Source organism: Neolamprologus brichardi, chromosome 7 (assembly GCF_056152115.1).
Source record: "Neolamprologus brichardi isolate AB-2024 chromosome 7, ASM5615211v1, whole genome shotgun sequence".
Classification (NCBI taxonomy): domain Eukaryota; kingdom Metazoa; phylum Chordata; class Actinopteri; order Cichliformes; family Cichlidae; genus Neolamprologus; species Neolamprologus brichardi.
Window position 1 is genome coordinate 13,467,758 of NC_142110.1, and position 19,424 is coordinate 13,487,181.

Consider the following 19,424-nt stretch of genomic DNA (forward strand, 5'->3'; position numbering starts at 1 on the left):
CCCGGTTCTTCCTGACCTTGTACTTTCTCCTCATGTCCCCCTCTTTCCTCTCTCCCTCTTTGGACTGACAATCATACACAAATAGATTATATACAATTAAATGAAAAATTAAATGAATAGGAAAAAAATACTATTAAGATCACTAGCAAAAAGTCCTCTCTCAGTTTACTTTCAACCAAAAGGCAAATAAACAAACCACATGTATATCTAATAAACGATATAAATATTGAAACACTGATCCAACATTATTGCTGATTCACGGATCATTTGATTTTACACCTTTACCTGAATGTGGCTCCTTTTTTTGAAAAAACTTTCTTATATCCATTGTGAACCTGGCTGTCTCTCTGTACACACAAACACTGATTCAGTAAGGACATCTCCTGGTTTCATTTTCATGTTTCCCTCTCACCACATATACAAACCGATATCATGACCAGCAGCTTTTACAGCTGTGGCTCCACCGAACATCAGCTGATACTAGAAATTAATATTAAATAAATGCTAACAACAGCTGATCAAGCTTAAACGTCCTGCCGTTGTTTAGCGTGACCTCCGCTGGTCTCATCAGGTTTCCCCAATCTTATAAACAGTACATTGCATAATGACTGAAATTAGCACCACTGAAGGAACAATGGGCTGGGAGGCCAGTTCCTTGATTATTAATATGCGATGAGTTTATATGATTCGGGAAAACCTGCAGTCAGAGGGTCAGAGATTTCTGGTCCACATGTACACAGTAAATGTTCTGAGGAGCATAAACAGCTCGTAGAAGCCGCTCAAACATCTCAATCTTGTCATGGATAACCATGGAGTATGTAATTGGGAAATCTTTCTCTTCCTCACTGAGAGGAGCAGTGATGAAACCTCTTTCTTCAATGTAAACTTGACAGTTCACTGTTGCATTAATGTAGAAGTCCTCAGAAAAAACATTCTTCTTTTTCCTGGATGACAGAAGCCTTTCTAATTCACATTGCTTGCCTCCAGTGATAAGAGCCAAATTACCACGCAGATCAGCTGAGAACTGAGGAGGTATTTGCAGATCAGACAATGACTGTTCAGAGCCAAATTTCCAAAGAGCAAAAGAAAGGAACAAAACCATCAAGGTAAGAAAACATACATTCTTAACATACAACGCTTCTTAAAATACATATCCTTGTTTGAAGGGGACTGCCGCACAGGTGACTTTGTCTTCAGTGCAGGTTACACTTCGACTAAATGGTGAGAGGCTGGACTGTTTCATTACATAAGGAAATATGTAAAACTAAGGTATGGAAAACCGAAAAACATTCCTGGAGTATTTTACAGTTTGCAGAATTGTATTCAACTCTACTGATCCCACTGATAACATTACCAGGATGACAGGGTTTAAGGCAGTTGTTTCAAGGCATTCAAACGGTGTAAATTAGAAAAGATTTTCTCTTTCCAACAAACAAGTTTAACTTACAGTATATGACCAATTCACTGTTTCACAAGCACGACTTTAATATCAAGTTGAAAAAAACCCATATACATTTACACAAACGTGTACGGTCTGTACTGTTTCACGTGTCTAAGAATTTCCATTATACAGATACAGGCACTTCATAGAATAAATATTCACCTGAAGTCAAAAGAAACATACCAAAGAAAATTACTGCTGCATTCTCTTTTACACATTAACTATTTTAACTTTGACTACGTGTCCGTCTTGATACTGAGCATCCCGAAACATTCCTCAATTACTCTGAGCTCTAGATGCATCTAAGAATGACTAAAACGGATGTTTCATTACATAAGGAAGTATATAAAACTAAGGTGTGGAAAACCTAAAAAAAATCCGAGACTGTTTTGCCTGTCGCATAGTTGAGCATCAACACTACTAATGCCGCTGATAGAGTCGTGTTAAATGCAATCAGATAACATTACCAAGAAGAGCGAGTATAATACAGTTGTTTGTTTCAGGAGCTTCTACAGGTGTAACTTAGAAAAGACTTTCTACTTACAACAAACAACGCAAACTTCACTTATAATGAATGACACTTTTAAATCATTGTAAGTATTACACAATGGTCACATTTTCCTGAGTGGACAGTGGGTCATGGCCTAAAGCTTTGAAACGCAGCACTGATTCCAGACACCTTATGGCAACATCATCAACCTCTGGATCAAACTTATTTGCAAACAGGTGGTGTTGTTTTAGGAGCCATAGAAGGTCACCCGCTCCATACACACAAACAGCTCTTCTGTAAACACCAGTGCATGGGTAATATGGGGCTCCCTTATTCATATCTCCTGCTAAATACGACCACTTCACTGCCCGAGCCAAAGCTAGCATGTCTGACACGTCATACTTCCCATTTTGGGGCATTGACCCAGGCACAGAGGGCATCCTCTGCAGGGTGGCCCACAAGTGCTCATCAGGGCTGTATGTGTCCTTCTCCCACTCCAGAAACTTCTGAACCTCTCTGTCCTTCATCACATGTTCCACAAAAGCTCTTGTGACCACAAAGTAGGCATTTCCTGAGAACATGGGGATGCTGATTGGTGGGTCACTTTTCCTCACATTTGTGTTGATAACACTGTTTGTGATATTGTGGTGATACTGCCAACGACCTTTCTTGTAGCCAGAAGTCACCTCGGACTCCATGCTGTTCCTCCCATTAAGAAGCTTCAGTGCCCTCACCATCTCTCTGTTTGTTTTGATGGGGAAGTCTGTCCCACAGGTGTTAAGCAGGTACCTCCAGTTGATGTGAGTATTTAGCAGATCTTTCATGCAATTCAGATCTGCCTGTACTCTGAACCACGAGGCATATACCACTCTTTCTAATTTACTGGCTACAAACACATTGGGAAAGCATGAAACTATTGCAGCCACAGCTTTCTTGAATGTTGCAGAGGATTTCTGGTCCACGTGTACACAGTAAATGTTCTGAGGAGCATAAACAGCTCGCAGAAGCCGCTCAAACATCTCAATGTTGTCATGGATCACCATGGAGTATGCAATTGGGAAATCTTTCTCTTCCTCACTGAGAGGAGCAGTGATGAAACCTCTTTCTTCAATGTAAACTTGACAGTTCACTGTTGCATTAATGTAGAAGTCCTCAGAAAAAATATTCTTCTTTTTCCTGGATGACAGAAGCCTTTCTAATTCACCTTTCTTACCTTTCACATCACCAGTGATAATAGTCGAACAACCAGGCAGATCAGCTGAGAACTGAGGAGGTATTTGCAGATCAGACGATGACTGTTCAGAGCCAAATGTCCAAAGAGCAAAAGAAAGGAACAAAACCATCAAGGTAAGAAAAAGAGCTCTTAACATACAACGCTTCTTAAAATACATATCCTTGTTTGAAGGGGACTGCCGCACAGGTGACTTTGTCTTCAGCGCAGGTTACAGTTCGACTAAATGGTGAGAGGCTGGACTGTTTCATTACATAAGGAAATATGTAAAACTAAGGTATGGAAAACCGAAAAACATTCCTGGAGTATTTTACAGTTTGCAGAATTGTATTCAACTCTACTGAGGCCACTGACAGACCAGATAACACTGATAACATTACCAGGATGACAGGGTTTAAGGCAGTTGTTTCAAGGCATTCAAACGGTGTAAATTAGAAAAGATTTTCTCTTTCCAACAAACAAGTTTAACTTACAGTATATGACCAATTCACTGTTTCACAAGCACGACTTTAATATCAAGTTGAAAAAAACCCATATACATTTACACAAACGTGTATGGTCTGTACTGTTTCACGTGTCTAAGAATTTCCATTATACAGATACAGGCACTTCATAGAATAAATATTCACCTGAAGTCAAAAGAAACATACCAAAGAAAATTACTGCTGCATTCTCTTTTACACATTAACTATTTTAACTTTGACTACGTGTCCGTCTTGATACTGAGCATCCCGAAACATTCCACAATTACTCTGAGCTCTAGATGCATCTAAGTATGACTAAAACGGATGTTCTCATCCACATCCTGGTCTGCATCTGTGTCCTGCTCGTGGATGAAGCTGTAACGCCGATAAACGGATCCACCTTTGCTGGTGTACACCACATCTACCTCATCTCCGCTATCTGGCTCGGGCACGCCGTGGGGCATGTTAATGTTCGCACTACCACTCAGTCTCTCATAGCTTCGTTTCCAACAAAGCCTCTTCCTAGCATGGGCTTTAACCAAGATAAATACAGCCAGACCAAAACCAATTGCCAGCAGCAGAGCAATAGGCAAGGCAGCTGAGGTGTGCTTCAGAGTTCTGGAGGACAAACTCATATCGGTTTCCTGGATGTCTCCTGATTTAGGCTGGGGGGCCTCCACACACAGTGCTAGAAAAAACACAAAATTCCTTTAGTAAACTGTCACATCTAAACAGTTTTCTTTCGCTTATGAAAGACAGCATCTCTACCTGAGCGGCTGTCACAAACACAGCAATTGGTGTAATTGCCTCCAGTCTGACAGCATGGAGCACAACGGTTCTCCACAGCATGAAGAGCAGAGTCAGTGTGACAAGTCAGACAGTGGTCAGGTCCGGGGCCATAGCAATGCCTGCATGACTTGTTGCAAGGCTTGCATGTTTCCTACAATCGAACAGTTAGATACAGACATTAGATAAAAGGTTATGCCAGAGGTTATGTTATGCTCTGAAGAGAATGAAAGGCAAATAGCCCAGCCTGTTTCACCACTATCAGTTCTAACCTGACAATTACTCATTGTTAATCCTGTTTTACTACCTCCTGGTTTTGAGAGGATGTCTATGTACTTTCTTTTGTGTACTGTCACAAGCTAGTAGGCATACAGCAAACATCCGTGGTAGCTCGCTTATGAATATATGTGGCAGCCAAACTAAAATATTAATTTGGATCAGTGTTTTTTATTATTTCACTCATTTACGGTGATGTGATCAATTAGTGTCTGTAGGCAGATTCTATGCTATCAATTTAAGCGAGAACACCTGCCATTTGCCTTTAAATACAATGGTTATGATACATAGAGTAGTACAATGACAAGACGATCATTAAATCATAACTAGGGCTGTGCGATATGACCAAAATCTCATATCCCGATATAAGAATTCTATCATCCCGATAACGATATAAATCACAAAAATGTAACATTTTCTGTAAATTCTGTGAATCTCGGGCAGCTCGACTTGCGTGAAGTGTTTCCAGCTGCGCGTCATGTAGCTGGAGTTGAGTGTTTTAAACTGATGCATGAAACTATAAATTTTTAGACATAAATTGTAACGGCCGCCGTTTTCTTTGTGAGTATTTATTACACGGTGTGCGCTGTCACTATCCGTACCGGAAACCCGATCGGTACCCCGCATGCGCGAAAGGTGTCTACTTCCGGTCGAAGCGTTTTACGATAGTTACGGGTCAGAGTATCTGTTAAGATGTTAAGAATAATAAGTATATCTTAAAATGTTTGCAATAATGAAGCATTTCAGTACAATGTAGACAAAAACGAAAAATAAAAAGATAGTTACGGATCGGGACTCCCCGATCCTTACTGCGCATGTGCAAAGTCGGACCGTACAAATCGGGTCTACCCGATCCGTACCGCGCATGTGCAGGGGTTTTCTTCTTCTTCTGTTCGTTTAATGGCAGTTTACTCCCCAGTGTACGAGGATACTGCCACCTGCTGACCGAGCGAATGAACCCTATTGTAAACTGAATTGGCGTCATTACAAACGTGTGTTAAATTTGATTTAGTGATAGTCGAGTGTGTTTATGCTTGTCTGTGTGGAGAGGATTGACTGGAATAGTGATGATGATGTCTGCTATCACTGTCAATTGTCAGTAAACACTTAATCTGGCTGATGAATCTTCACGTGACACATTGCTAAGTCAATATTATTAAGTCTGTAATTAGGCGCCATTCTTCTTATTGTACGGCGCTGTTGTTCAATCAGGAAACGCTCTCTGTTGAGGAGAAAAGCATGAATTTGTTTGTATACGGATTATCCATTGTTTAAATGTCCCGGGCAGTCGAAAAGGAGGCAGAGCTGTTGAGAAATGCTAGGAGCTAACTGGGCGCTAACCGTATCATTCAAATATATTGAATGTCGCAATGTTGGCAAAGAGAGGAAGTGACGTAAGATTTGCGCATGCGGGGTACCGATCGGGTTTCCGGTACGGATCGGGTAGTGACATGCCTGTTCTAACGTTTGAGTCTAAGGTATATTTTTTTAGCACCTGGCGGCTCTTTTTTACTTCTCATCCGTAAATAATCTGCTCTTTCACGTGATTCGGTTTATTTTGAAAAGTCTCAACAGGATCTTGAGCTTTATTGTGAAAGGTTTATGTGGAACATAAACAAGCGGTCACGCGATGGTGTTACCATCGTTGTTACTAACCACAACGCATAAAACAGGCGCTTCTCTGTCTGTAGTCTGGTTATATTAAATATAAGAGAAATAGAGAACTTTAAGAAATTAATATAGCCACTACAGTGACCATCAAAAGGATGAAAAATATTGCCATAAAAAGTTTATTTTGCGACACCACGAAACAAACGATAGCATAAAATGAAACGATCGACGTTTTTATATCGTCATCCGATATATCGAACAGCCCTAATCATAACCCACCTCTTCAGAAAAGTACAGTCCCTCCTTACAGCGTGGATAGCACACTTTGTCCTGTAGCATGCTGCCCCAGTCACAAGTCAAGCAGCCCTGAGGAGAGGCATCTGCAAACACACATACAGGCACTGAGCAGATACCTAATGAGAAAGTGAATCCACGATATTGACAGTTTAGAAATATAAAGTACAGTCAGAAATTATTCAAGCCCCAGTTCAGGGTCAAAGGTGGTGGTGGTTGCAACCCAGTTCATCACACTGTGAGAACAAGCCAGAGTAACTGGAGAGACCCATGCAGACATCCACATATAGAAGGACTCTAGACTGGATTCAATTCCAGGACCCTGCGAGGTAACAGTCTTACCCAGCATACCACCATTTAGTATCCGAAAACCATTTAAAGAATTTTTATCCTTCATCAATCAACAGTCAGTCTACAAAAATAAAAAATAAAGTAACAATTGAGGGTTTTTTCCCCCCCATTTAATACTACTGAATGAAGCTGTGCTGCTAGATACTGTACCCAGATCACTGGAGTGCTGCTATAATGCATATTCTATTTGTCCCATGTCACCACAGGTTCTCTGGAGGTCACCAGGTTCCTAACCACCTTTAGTACCACAATCTTGCTCTCATGATTCCTCAGTTTGGGAATCGTTTGTCTACAGGAAGAGTGCTTGTTGCTCCAAATGTGCTCCCTGTAAGAATATGGATCTGTGCCTCCACACAGTCATGTCTACGAGCACTTGAGGGAGGGCTTTTGAGTTCATTTTGCTTCCCCTTTGATTTTGTTTTCATGTGCCAATCAAGGTACAGAAACATCTCAAAGATGATTAAGAGAAACGAGAGACTCCTGAGTTAAAATGAAAGCAAATGGTCTAAAAAGTTACATCAGTGTTACATTTCAGGAGGAATTTTCTTTTTCTGTTTGCTGAACTGAAATGAAATGAAATGATTAGAACAAAAAGCTGTATATATGTAACACAGTAAAATAAATAAAATGTAAAAAACATGAATACTGAATACTTAAAAATGGGTTTCTGTTGACTCACTAGTTTGACATTTCACCTCTACCTACCTATGCATGTCTGACAACTGATATGACATTTTTTGCAGATGTCGTTAGACTGATAGAAGCGGTGTGGGCAGCGCTCGACACACAGCTTGGTGCCTTTCAGCTCCAGCAGAGGAGGAGGACATGGCCTGCAAGACTCGGGCCCCGGTCCTGTACACAGCTCACAGGACTGGTGACATTTATGACACTGGGAGCCCTCCCTGTAATACCTGAAGAAATGCATTAAAAAAATGGGTTAAAACATTTCCTTCATGTTTGTCAAATATGTAACTGATAAAAAAAAAAAAAGCTTTAAGAAAAAGTTACTTTGCTGCTGAAGAAGGAGAAACCACGTTACACCCTTTCTTCCTAAGAAACTTTGGTTCACTTCCAAAACAAATACTGTATTATCTCTAGTTTGGGGTCACTGAAGCATAAAGGTCTGTTTGCAGAAATTGTTTGTCTACTTAAGGTAAACATTTCACAGATAGTAACAGAGCTTTCTACCCAGTGGGACAATGGGTGACACAGAGCTGAAGGAGCCGCAGATATCCTGGAGAACACGTAAGACAATCTCTTGGTGATGCACTAGTGCAAGAGGAACACACGTGGTCACAAGGCAAACAGAGTCCCAACATCTTTCCATCAGCTTCCTGCCTTGTGGTATACGTGCCATCAGGACACGTATTAACACATGTGCTGTCTGGAAAAAAGCATACAGCAACAGAGTTAGCACCTTAACTTGGTGGCGTACTCACTTCAGAGAAGCAACCAGTCTGTCCAGTAGTTGTACAACTGCATAAATCTGTTTAACCTGAAATTGTCAAATAGTCTTACAAACGCCATTATTATGAAGTCAGCTGTGAGAGCACTAAATGCAAAAGCAAAGTCTATAACTCGGGCCAAAAATTTCATTAGTGATTAAAATGAGAAAAGGCTTTTTCAAGCACCTGTAGAGCTAACAGTCTAAAGATAAATGATTCAGATTTGTTTTGTCTTTGCATGATAAATCAACTTTAAAACAATCAGTTTTGTGCTGATTTTCATTTATACCACAAATCACCTCTGTGTCTGCACATAAACCTGTGGAAAATGCTCACTGTAAAGGTATCTGGGGACAGCACAGGTCTGGCATTCATCGTTGCCTGGCCCCTCACACGAAAGACAGTGTCGGTGGCAACCCTTGCAGGTGAACTGGTCGTTGTGTAGGTAGGTCCCCGGTGGGCAGGCTGTATCACCCGTCACACCACACAGTAACGAGTTTGGATCCAACACGAGTCCTCTCTCGCACTGGGTGCACTCGTTGGCGTCCGGCCCGGTGCAGCTAAGGCAAGTCTGGTGGCACTCTAAATACAACCAAGCAAAGCAGATTGCAACACCTTCATGTCACATTACCACATTTACACAAGAGGGTACAATAATCATGTTTTAGAGGTGAATGGATTTCATTTTAAACAAATAGCTTATTTCATTATCACTCAGTTGTGAGTTTAGTAATGGCTTTTGGCCACTGCATTAACCTCCCTTTGTTACACATTTTCTGTTTTATTTTATTTTTAACACTTATTCAAGCTTTAACATTATTCAAGATAATTAGTATGGAAAAGAAAGTCTAATAGAAAGTGTGAGGAAAAAATTGGATGATCTCGCTTTCAAGGTTTTTTCCTTGTGTACTTGGTGTGGATGTCTAGTGCACGCTTTATAGACTGTTCTGTGTGAGTGCCATTCTAACCACTCCAAGGACCTCAAGCACAGAGAAAACATTTAACTTTCTGAGTCTAGCTAACCTAACTTTCATGTCTGTGGACATTAGCGTGTGTGGAGTCCACAGTGTTCAAACCTCAAGGTACATGTGCATTTTGTTTTTTTATTATACTTTTACAGAGCTTGCACCATAAATTTGTCTGATTCTCTGTGGTGAGCTTTACTATATTACGCTGAGCTGTCTAAGGGAGAGAAACTTTAGCAATCTCCACTGTGCTACGTGGTGTTGTCACCACTGGCCCAACTCTGGCATATTTGGCTCCTAGTGAGTTTATCCTCTTCCCCAAAATGAAAGACAAGTTGAAGGGTCACACTTCTAACGTTGCGGAGGAGATCCAGAACCGATTGCTGATATACAAATTCAAGTGGTGAGAATAGGACCTGTATAGTGAAACAAAATCATCTGAAAGGAATGTGGTGCTGCAAGCTGATTTATTTTACATTATAATCTAATTTATACAGTCGTATAGGTACGACTGTATAAACACTACAGTATAGTACAAATACTATAATACTGCAGGACTAGGAGTAAACTGCTTTTAAAAAGTCTGTGCCAGATTTTTTCCGAAACACTGCCTCCAGCACGTGAAATAAACACTAAAACTAATACAAACTAAACTAAAAGGCAACATTTTCAAACAGTAAAACCAAAACTGAAAATAGCAAACTCACTCTGGAAACTAAATTAAACTCTGAAATCAAAGAATCAAATAAAAATGAATGAGAAAATACAATAATAATAACTCTGGGCTTCTTTTACATCAATTCCCTAAAAACTATGACATGGAAAGGATCAGTTTGATCAATTACCCAGAGTATTATGGCATGATTATTGCAACACATCTACATGTTAATTTATCCAACTACTTATTCAAAGGGATATCCCAACTCTATATTACACAGACAGAAGTCCTGTGAGTCAAAGTACTTTCAGCAACACATTGTGAAAAAACATTAGAGAATATTACTTTTACTATCTTAAAAGTTCTGGTGGTGCCAGTTGTACCCCTCAGGCTCCTAGTAGATGCACCTATGGTATAAATGTGAAAATCCTATGTTGCTTTGTTCTAAAGTTATCACATTCACAAGATTTTCAGAAAACTTGACTTCTGACCTTGAGGTCGAGGTCACCGAGATTTGAAGTTTTCTGAAATTTTTAGTTAATAATTAATTAATTAAATAATAATAATAATAATTACATAATTAATAATTTTATCGGTTTGAAAGTCTTAGGTGGTTTCCTTCTCGAGTTATCACATTCATAAACTTGAGTGTTCATGCCAGCCACCCGCTCCGCAAGGTGACAACCACGCCCCATCAGCCTTTTACGGCTGAGGGATAAAAACAAATAACTTTGCAACACTGCAGAATTCCTGCTACTAGGAAGGTCAAATCCAAAACTCAAACAAAGGGAATATCATTGGATTTAAATGAAATGAAATTTGACAGTTGCATTTCATAGTTGCTACAGTTTTAATTTCTAAAATTTCAATTTCATCAAAATTGAAAAAATATTAAAACGATTTAATGATCAAAAATGTATTTTAATCATTTTGACATCTGAATTTATGGTCTTTAAACTGACGAAGTAGCATCGTGAAAACTAGCAAGAATTCTCGCTGTAGAACGGTGAAGCCGTAACAAGAAAACTCCACATATTTGGTGTTTAAAACCAAACCAAATCTGTGAATCCAGGTGCTCACCTTGACACTCCATAGCTGCAGCCTCATAGTAAGTACCAGCGGGGCAGTCCTTTGAGCATACACCTTTATAGAGCTTGGGGCTGTAGGTTGAGCAGGTCTCACAATCATCCGCTGAAGGCCCTGAACAGCTGCCACACGTAGGGTGGCACTGACCGCAGCGGCCCTCCTCCATGTCCTCATAATAGCCCACAGGACAACTAGCCTTACACTCACCGTTCAGCATCAAGTAGAGGAAACTGCACCCTGGAGGAGTGAAAAATTTGTAACACAAATCTCTCACCTGCATCGAACATTATATCTTTTAAATCTGCTGACTGTGCTAATAACTCACGGAAGCAGGTCCTGTCATCTGAGCAAACGTCACAGTGGGGAGGACATCGTCTGCAGGTACCATCATCTGCAGGATACATTCCCAGCGAACAGTTGAGTCTACACATGCCACTCTCCAGGTAGTAGCCGTCAGCACAGGACAGACACTGGGATTTGATCTCATCACATGTGAGACAGGAGCTATCACAGGCTTCACACGACCCCTCTGCTGTCTCAAAGAAACCTCTAAAGAAAAACAAAACAAAAATAACCCCAATACGGTTGGGAGAAAACAAAAGAGAAGCGAAGCACGAAGAAGATCGTGTCATCATTGCATAGCTCCGTGTTTGTTTCACCGCTTATCAAACTGCTTACTCTGGGCAATTGGACCAGCACCGGCCTTGGTGGAGAAAAAGTTTATCGGTGCCTTTGGAACAGCTGATGCAGTTATCACCGGTGTCCACACAGGCCTCACAGCTGGGAGAGCAGTCCTCACACAGCTGAGTGGCAGAGTTCGCATATGAGCCAGGTGGACACTGCTCTACACAGGAACTGTCCTGATCCAGGAAATATCCTGTGAAGCACAAATACGCACACATGCACACTCGCACAATTGGCATCGAGAATTAACATCGCGATTAAGATAGTTTACTCTGAAAAGCTAAAAGCAGTAAATATTACCTTTAAAACAAGAAGAACAATCCAGTGCCTGTGGGCCAAAACAGGTCTTACAGGAAACATTGCACGTGTGACATTCACCATATTTCCCTGGATGCAAAAAATATACATACAGCACACAGCTTGTTTTAACCATCCCCACCACAAGAGGGAACCATAACAAGGTTTAACTTTAGTGTCTCAGGCACAAATAGACTGTATAAGAAAGGGCTCTGGGCAGAAATAAACAGAAATGATTGATAATCAGGAGCTTTTGGACTATTGCATTCTGTACTCAAAAGCAAACATTTAGAAATGTATTGCTCTAAAACCATTCATGTTCAGCGTTGCCTAAGGATAAAACAGGTACTAGTGTTTTAAAAAGAAAATACACTAAATTGCAAATGCGCAATAACAGCTCTTGGCTCAATCAAAGTGACAGCACTGGTCAGTTCCACAGATATGTGAATGACACCTGGGTTAAAATCGAAACCCAAGAAGTAGAATGTTTTAAATGAAGCTGTTTCCTTACAATAGCAGTCAGTATATAGCTTGGAAAAATACTTGATGGCTGAATGCGAACTGCTCCTGGCGAAGCTGGCTTATCCACACACGTAAGCAAATAATAAAACCAATGATGTGGAAATTAAAACAATCGACTTATTAACCGTGTGCGGCTGATAACAAGAACAATGGAGTATCGTATCCAAGTGCTGGTGACACAGACACAAAAGAGAAGGGGCTAGAGAGGTAGATGCTTGAGGCAGATGACCCCAGAGGTCCTTCAGCAGGGTTCAAGCTTGTGGGCTCAGCAGCAAGTATCAACTTCCTAAAGTGTCCTTGAGCAAGACGATGAATCCCTCCACATTTCTGGGACAGTGTACTGACCTCCAGTGTCACCCAGAGGAGAAAAGCAATCATTTCCACCCGAGATTCAGAGAAATATCGCGTTACGAGTGTTATCTGTGATTCAGCTACGACCTGATATGTCATTCTGTCCTTTTGTTCGTAAATTTGTAAATCTGTAATTTACCTGGATTACAGTGGATCACATAAAACTTCTTTTTTAACCAGCCTAAGTCAGCTTTCATCGTGCTTCCTCTACTTACCATCAAAATACTGTCCCTGTGGGCAGTTAATGTGAGGACACTGTCCATGTACAGGAAAATTCCCACCAGGACAAAGGTCGCAGTCTGTTGCACGAGGTCCGTGGCATGTCTGGCACGAGCTGTGGCAAGACTGACAGCGCCACCCGCTGGAGTCGCTGAAGGTTTGCTGAGGACACTGTTTAATGCATTGTCTCTCTGACACAGAGGCACAGAAAGGGACTAATGTTATTACGACATTATTCCATTACAGCATTTCTTCTATACTGACAATCTTAAAAACATGGATACTATAGCAGACAAAAGCACTTCTCTACATGTTCTCTACTTTTTTTCTGTAGAAATAAGTCAAGAGAAACCCTAAGAAGTTACTTTGATTTGTAAAACACTATTTATTCTTTAAATGGTGCTGATAAACTTATTCTCATAAGTGAGCTGTTCACTGCTGTGTAAATCCTTCTCCTTTGCCTGCCCTTATAGGATCACTCTCTCCAAATTCCATCTGACTGCCCAGGCACAAAACAATGACCTAGATTTTTTTTTTTTTTTTTTTGAAACTGGACCTTGTAGCTAGAGAAGGTGGAGGCCGATTAGTGCAGCAGTCGGCTCGCCAACCTTTCTTTACTATAGTTTTGTTTCCAGGCTTTATTTACAGTCTCCAACCCTTTTCTCCCACGCCTACAGAACACAAAAACACAATCCCTTCTTCTTTGTTTGCATAAATCAGACATTTGCATATCTTATGTTACAGATTTGCTTAAATGAACATGCTTTGCAAGCCAAATTAAGACTCAGAGTGCTTTCATTTGTCTTTGATTAGTCTCAAAAACAAAGCGATTAAAGAATATATTGAATATACTCTTTTAGTATGGTATGGAACATCTGCATCATTTAGTATACTGATAGTAAGGAAAGCATAGATATGTGATTGTTATTTGCTTCTACCGTTTAGGAAGTAACCAGGCTGGCAGGCAAAGCAGTGCGTGTTATTCCTGCAGTCTTCACATGGTGCTGGGCAGGAGAGACAGACACGCCTGACTCTGTCCTCATAGGTGCTCTGAGGACAATGTCTGCGACACTGGTGCCTGAAACTGTAGAGAAAGGTTCATTGAAAATCTTCCATTGGTTTCTTTAACTCGTTTGCACGTGTTAGGAAATAATAATCTCTGGCAATTAGCAAAGTATTTTTCCTCAGTAGAACTTTTAATAGGTCAGTGACTGCATTACTTGAACTCCCTGCCACAGCTATTAAATGAAAGTAGACTCTGTTTTGCAAAGCAAACATGCTGAACAGAACTATTGTGATATCCAAAAAGCCGATGAAAAGCACCATGATCTGATGGCAGCAGAAACACAAGGTATACCGCACACAAGCGGTAATCCCAACATGCATTGTGTCAGTAAGCCGCACACCTGTAGATGAATTGTTGACTTCAGAGGACTCCTCTCCCAACTCATGCAGTTTAGACGAACAACAGTAGGGACAGGAAGCACAATGTAGGCTGGCTTTCTTCAAGCATATTGTGGTTCTACTTTCTTCTTAAGGCGAAAAGATAATTGGTGTTTTATTTGGAGCCCGTAGGTATGGGGTGATTTCTGTCATTAACCTATCCTATCAGTCCTTCGGGGCTTAACTGTCTTATTAAACATGAGACAGCTGCCCCAGAAACGAGCTTTTAAAAAAGTGAAGATTTGATTTGCAAAGATGTCACGCTAAAACATTAAAGAAAGAGGGACTTAAGCCAAGCAGCAAATAAGCTACTAACATATGTGATGCAGCATCTTGTGTAGCCTATTCCACCACCTTCCTACATAAGGGAACCTGACCAGTGACAGCCCAACCTGCCCTTCCTACTGCGTTGCCGTGGATCCGGTGCTAAGATGTGAGGGTTGTTTGAGGAGGAACAGCTGGAGGCGCCATGATGCATCCATCAAGTGGTTCACAATAGCAGCTGGTACAAACCAGGCCCCATTTCTTGCCAGGAAAAACTACTCTGCTTTAAAATCTGCAGGATGTTTAAGAATCCCCCTGTGCAAACACCAGGCTATCCATTCCAGAAGAGCACATTTGCATTTCCAACACAACTTCTGTTTAGGTCTTTTACTCCTGGACTTTGTTAGTAAGGAAGAAAATATACTGCAGGTAGTCTCAGAAAAGAGAAAGCCCTGGGAAATGAAGGATTTAAATTATAGTGAGAATGAATCACAGCAATTTTTGGTTTTGCTGCACTTCTTTGGTTCCTTGGGAAGGAAAGTAAATGCCAATAAATACCAAACATCCATCATGCTGTGATTTCTTTTAAAAGGCGGCGTTTAATGCAAGAGTAACACTGGCCTCACTGATTCATGGTTATGCCAAAGCTGTCGAACTTTAACATTTTTCACTACTACTACCAGCAAAATCTCAAAGGAGGAATTTCTTTTAGTGCTCGAAACTGTCACAATCTGTCGCAGTGTGGCTGTTTTTCCAATTTATAACACCTCCCTGCTGGATTATATTTATTTTATTTTTGTCTGCTACACATGTAGATATATAATAGCTATAACAACATAAAATGCTAAGATGAACAGTCATATTGAATCTCTAAAACCATACTTTTAAAGAAAACTACACACGCAGATGCAGAAAAACAGACTATCCCAATAAACCTGTGTAGCATCCACAAACGCAGGTGCTGGATTTTCTTGCAGCTCTTCCATCTCTACTTGTTTTTCTCTACTCCTTACACATAAGAACACTTTGTTAAGTCTCTTCTGAGCTCAAAACCAAGGCTCAGGTAACAGCGTATGATTCTGAATGGAAGGTAACCCGATTCACACGTTTCCAGGAGGCCTAAACTCGAGGGAGGAGTGCACAATCGGGGGTCTGTTCTGGCTCTATAACCTGTGTTACACACTGCGTCCAATTGATAAGCTGGCGTAGACAGGAATATAGATGCAATTTTCTGTAGAGGCAAGAAAGCTAAGCATATTCTGATAAGTAATTTGTGAAATGGTTGGCCATATAATGCCTCACAGTGCATGTAGATTTACAAGACCCGTTTTTTGTTGTGGTTGGTTTTTTTCCTGCAAAGCAATACCATTGAATGTAAAAAACAATTACAGGGTCATTGTGAGGTTAATTGCTTCTTGGCAGCATATTTAATCTCCATAAAAAAAGAAAAACTGTTTGAAAAATCATAAAGCATAGCATGCAAAAGCATAACTGTTCCATGCCGGATAAACAAATAACTAAGTTGAGTTTTCTCATTTTACTAGTTGCAACATTTCAGTCCTTTTGAACTCAAATTTATAAGATTAACTAATTTTAAAACTTTTAAAAATCAGAAAAGAAATTACAGAAAATAATGATTTCAATTTTTTGTTTTTTTTAACTAATAATTACTAATATTCAAACTAATAGAAAATACCTGTCAAATCCATAAACAATGAAAAGATAATTCCCAATTGACGCCGTTGTCTGTGGATGATTTCAGAGCAGAACAGGAGGAAGACACAGTTATCAAAATATAATAATAAGGTAAGAAAAAAAAACACTCACAGAAAGTAACCTTCAACACAGCTGCTACAGATCTCTGGGTCTTCTGGGAACAGAGGAGAAAAGGTGATTAATTAGCATTCATAGGGAAAAACAAACTGCATTGTGCTCTTTTATCAGCATTTTAATATACATCGCTAAACAGTAATGGTGTGTGGGCCTCATACAGAAAGCATGTTTACCTGTGTAACATGTTTTGCAGCCAATTTCACAGTCAATGCACTCTCCTGTATCAGGGTCCTGCACCTGCCCTGAAACACAGAGGTCCAGAATACTGAATGCCTCTCTGTTGGGCAAAGATATCGCCTCCACAAAAACTCTGTTTTGCACTTACCTATGCCGCACAGTGCTGTTTGGCAGACCCCATTGTGAAGTTTGTAATGTCCTCGACACTTTGCACATATGTTGCCATCTGTGCACAGTTCACAATTGGCTATGCAGGGCAGGCAGGCATAGTGACCCCTGTCAGGATAGAATCCCCGTGGGCAGTGTGTCCGACAGCGACCTTGGTGGAGGAAACGTTCCTGTCCGTCTTCATCTGAGGAGGAAGAAGAGGTCACGGAGGAGCTGTTAGCATACTCTATTTTCCCTTATCATAAAAATGCTGTTTGCCGTATTCTGAGAGTGAAAAACATTCAGATTCTCATAATAAATACAGAGGTAAGCTTTAATCTTTCCTTCATCCGACAGCCAGTCGGATGAAGGAAAGTTAAAAAGACACTGCAACTGTGTAAAAGTAAGTGCCTAATGAAAGATGAGGATTGCTGAGGGAATCTGTGGCAACTGCTGGGAGGTGCTGGATTCAGAGATTTCACATGCATATTTAATAAAAACAGAGAATAGCGGCAGGCGAATGGAAGGCATAAAGATCATTATAAACTGACTGCAGACTGACTGCAGACAGCAACAGTGCCAGATCACTTCTTGACTGATGCTCCAACTAATATAAACACTGGCAATTAGCGGCAGACCAGAGATCAGAGCTGTAAGCAGAGACAGCCTTGTGTTGGCCCTCATGATTAATGCTCTGCCACCTGCCACTAGCCTAGCAAGGCACCTGTGGCACCTGAGGCATCTCTGAGAGCAGCCGAGTTACAGCATTGTCTCATCTGCTCAGCGCCACACAGAAGACGTGTGAGACAGGGAGGAGAGCGGCTGCAAGCTGCTGCTTCTCTTATCCTTCCACTTCCCTCAATCACAGCATGATCAGAAAAATATGGCACATGACAACCAAGCATAGGTCCACCCAGCAACAATGTATAGTAAGAGAATCAGCAGTGTGTGTTCAAGGGAGGGAGAGTGTGAGGGAAGGAGGGACAGAGTTGCAGCTTTTGCAGGTTGAGCCTAGTCAACTGCAACAGCACTACTTCCAGCTCTTTCAGATATTTTCCCCCTGTTCTGATTAACAAAGGCCTCTTTCTGACACGATCACATTACACCGTGAAAACTCGGGTGAAAAACGATCATACATTCAACCCTTCCCTATTTCAGAGGTAGCCAGCAAGTCCTACAGCCAGCCTCTCTGATTGTTTAACAAGAGTAAATGGTAAACCAGAGCTGAATGCACCTCATCGAACAAAAGCCCTTTTTAAAGAGCTGGGTAATCATTAAATAGACTAGTAAAAAAAACAAAAAAACTGGATTTCTGAGTAGTCAACAGGTCTTTGTCATAATCTGGTATAGGTGTGGTAAAATAATAACAAATTATAATAAAATCCTTTAAAAAAACAATTATATGAACAATGGTATGCAAATTTAGTGTTCTCATGTCCTCATTTCATAGGTACTGTGTTGGATCTTTTTACCAATGATGATGAAAACTTAAGTTATTGTCACATAAGATACACGACTTTAAAAAAAATCCGTGGGTATATCAAATGCACAGTAAGCTAGTGTGTGGGGAAAATGTAATGGATATTTAATAAACATCGCCTTTTTCTTCATTTGAGAAAGCCATCAATAACAGCCCTATATTCACTGCGTTATACGTGCTAAGAAAATCCTACTCACAAACTCCACAGGTAGTGCATTCAAACAGCTCGTGTCCGTAGCACTCGGAGCAGGTGGGATGACACAGGACACACTGGTTCTTCAGCATAAACTGGCCACTCGGACAGGGCGACGAGGGCTTACATCCAGTAAATCCAACGCAGAAGACCAGGAGAATGACAAACGCGACGAAGGACCTCATGGCTGTGCCCGAGGACTTTCGGTTGAAAGTGAGAAAGACGGCAAACAGTGAGGACTGTCTCCAAAGACGCAGTGTCCGTGCGGCAGGTAAAGCTGGCGGATCGATATGGGGACTCGGTGTGAGGCACCAGCCCAGAGATAACTTGCTGGACCAGTTCAAGTGAAACACTGGACAATGAGAATGGACCGCGGTGAGCATTTAGTCAACGAGCCAAAGAAAATGAGAAAACACCCAGTCTCTGTGAGTCACGATAGATAGATAGATAAATAATTTCCTCAGCACTGGAATGTAGATCCCAAACCAAACGTCTACCTGTTAGGTACGTCTATTAAAATAACACCATAAAATACTGTTGGAGAATTTGTTTCTTGTAGAAACTCGAGATTTTGCCTGTGTATGACAGAACTTTAAAGAAAAATGAAAAAAAAAAAGATTAAAAAAAATTTCCTAACCTTTTGTCTAACCCATTAGCCCAGAGGTCTACTTCACCACCACCATCGTCACCTAATTTAACATCAGTAATAAACATTA

At 40.7% G+C, this 19,424-nt stretch overlaps 2 protein-coding genes across 3 annotated transcripts; both read right to left on the bottom strand.

Moving 5' to 3' along the window:
• Positions 1 to 1,978: 1,978 nt before the first annotated feature.
• Positions 1,979 to 3,322, bottom strand: LOC148101981 (beta-1,3-galactosyl-O-glycosyl-glycoprotein beta-1,6-N-acetylglucosaminyltransferase 3-like). The gene has a single exon (XM_087844358.1). It carries the CDS (start codon positions 3,320 to 3,322, stop codon positions 2,042 to 2,044), a length of 1,281 nt encoding a protein of 426 aa, XP_087700484.1. The 3' UTR covers positions 1,979 to 2,041.
• Positions 3,323 to 3,670: 348 nt separating this feature from the next.
• LOC102789494 (uncharacterized) lies at positions 3,671 to 19,091 on the bottom strand. Of its 2 annotated transcripts, none has more exons than XM_087843130.1 (16): positions 18,713 to 19,091; positions 17,037 to 17,240; positions 16,885 to 16,953; positions 16,706 to 16,748; positions 14,110 to 14,255; positions 13,168 to 13,362; positions 12,083 to 12,169; positions 11,777 to 11,975; positions 11,424 to 11,647; positions 11,093 to 11,335; positions 8,726 to 8,971; positions 8,133 to 8,328; positions 7,650 to 7,855; positions 6,579 to 6,679; positions 4,395 to 4,566; positions 3,671 to 4,314 (listed from the first exon to the last, which is right to left on the bottom strand). In XM_087843130.1, exons 1-16 carry the CDS (start codon positions 19,089 to 19,091, stop codon positions 3,932 to 3,934), a joined length of 3,093 nt encoding a protein of 1,030 aa, XP_087699256.1. In that variant the 3' UTR covers positions 3,671 to 3,931. The 2 variants fall into 2 exon arrangements, with proteins under 2 accessions (XP_087699256.1, XP_087699257.1); XM_087843131.1 differs by having other exon boundaries at positions 16,706 to 16,745; positions 18,713 to 18,992.
• Between the last annotated feature and the right edge of the window lie 333 nt (positions 19,092 to 19,424).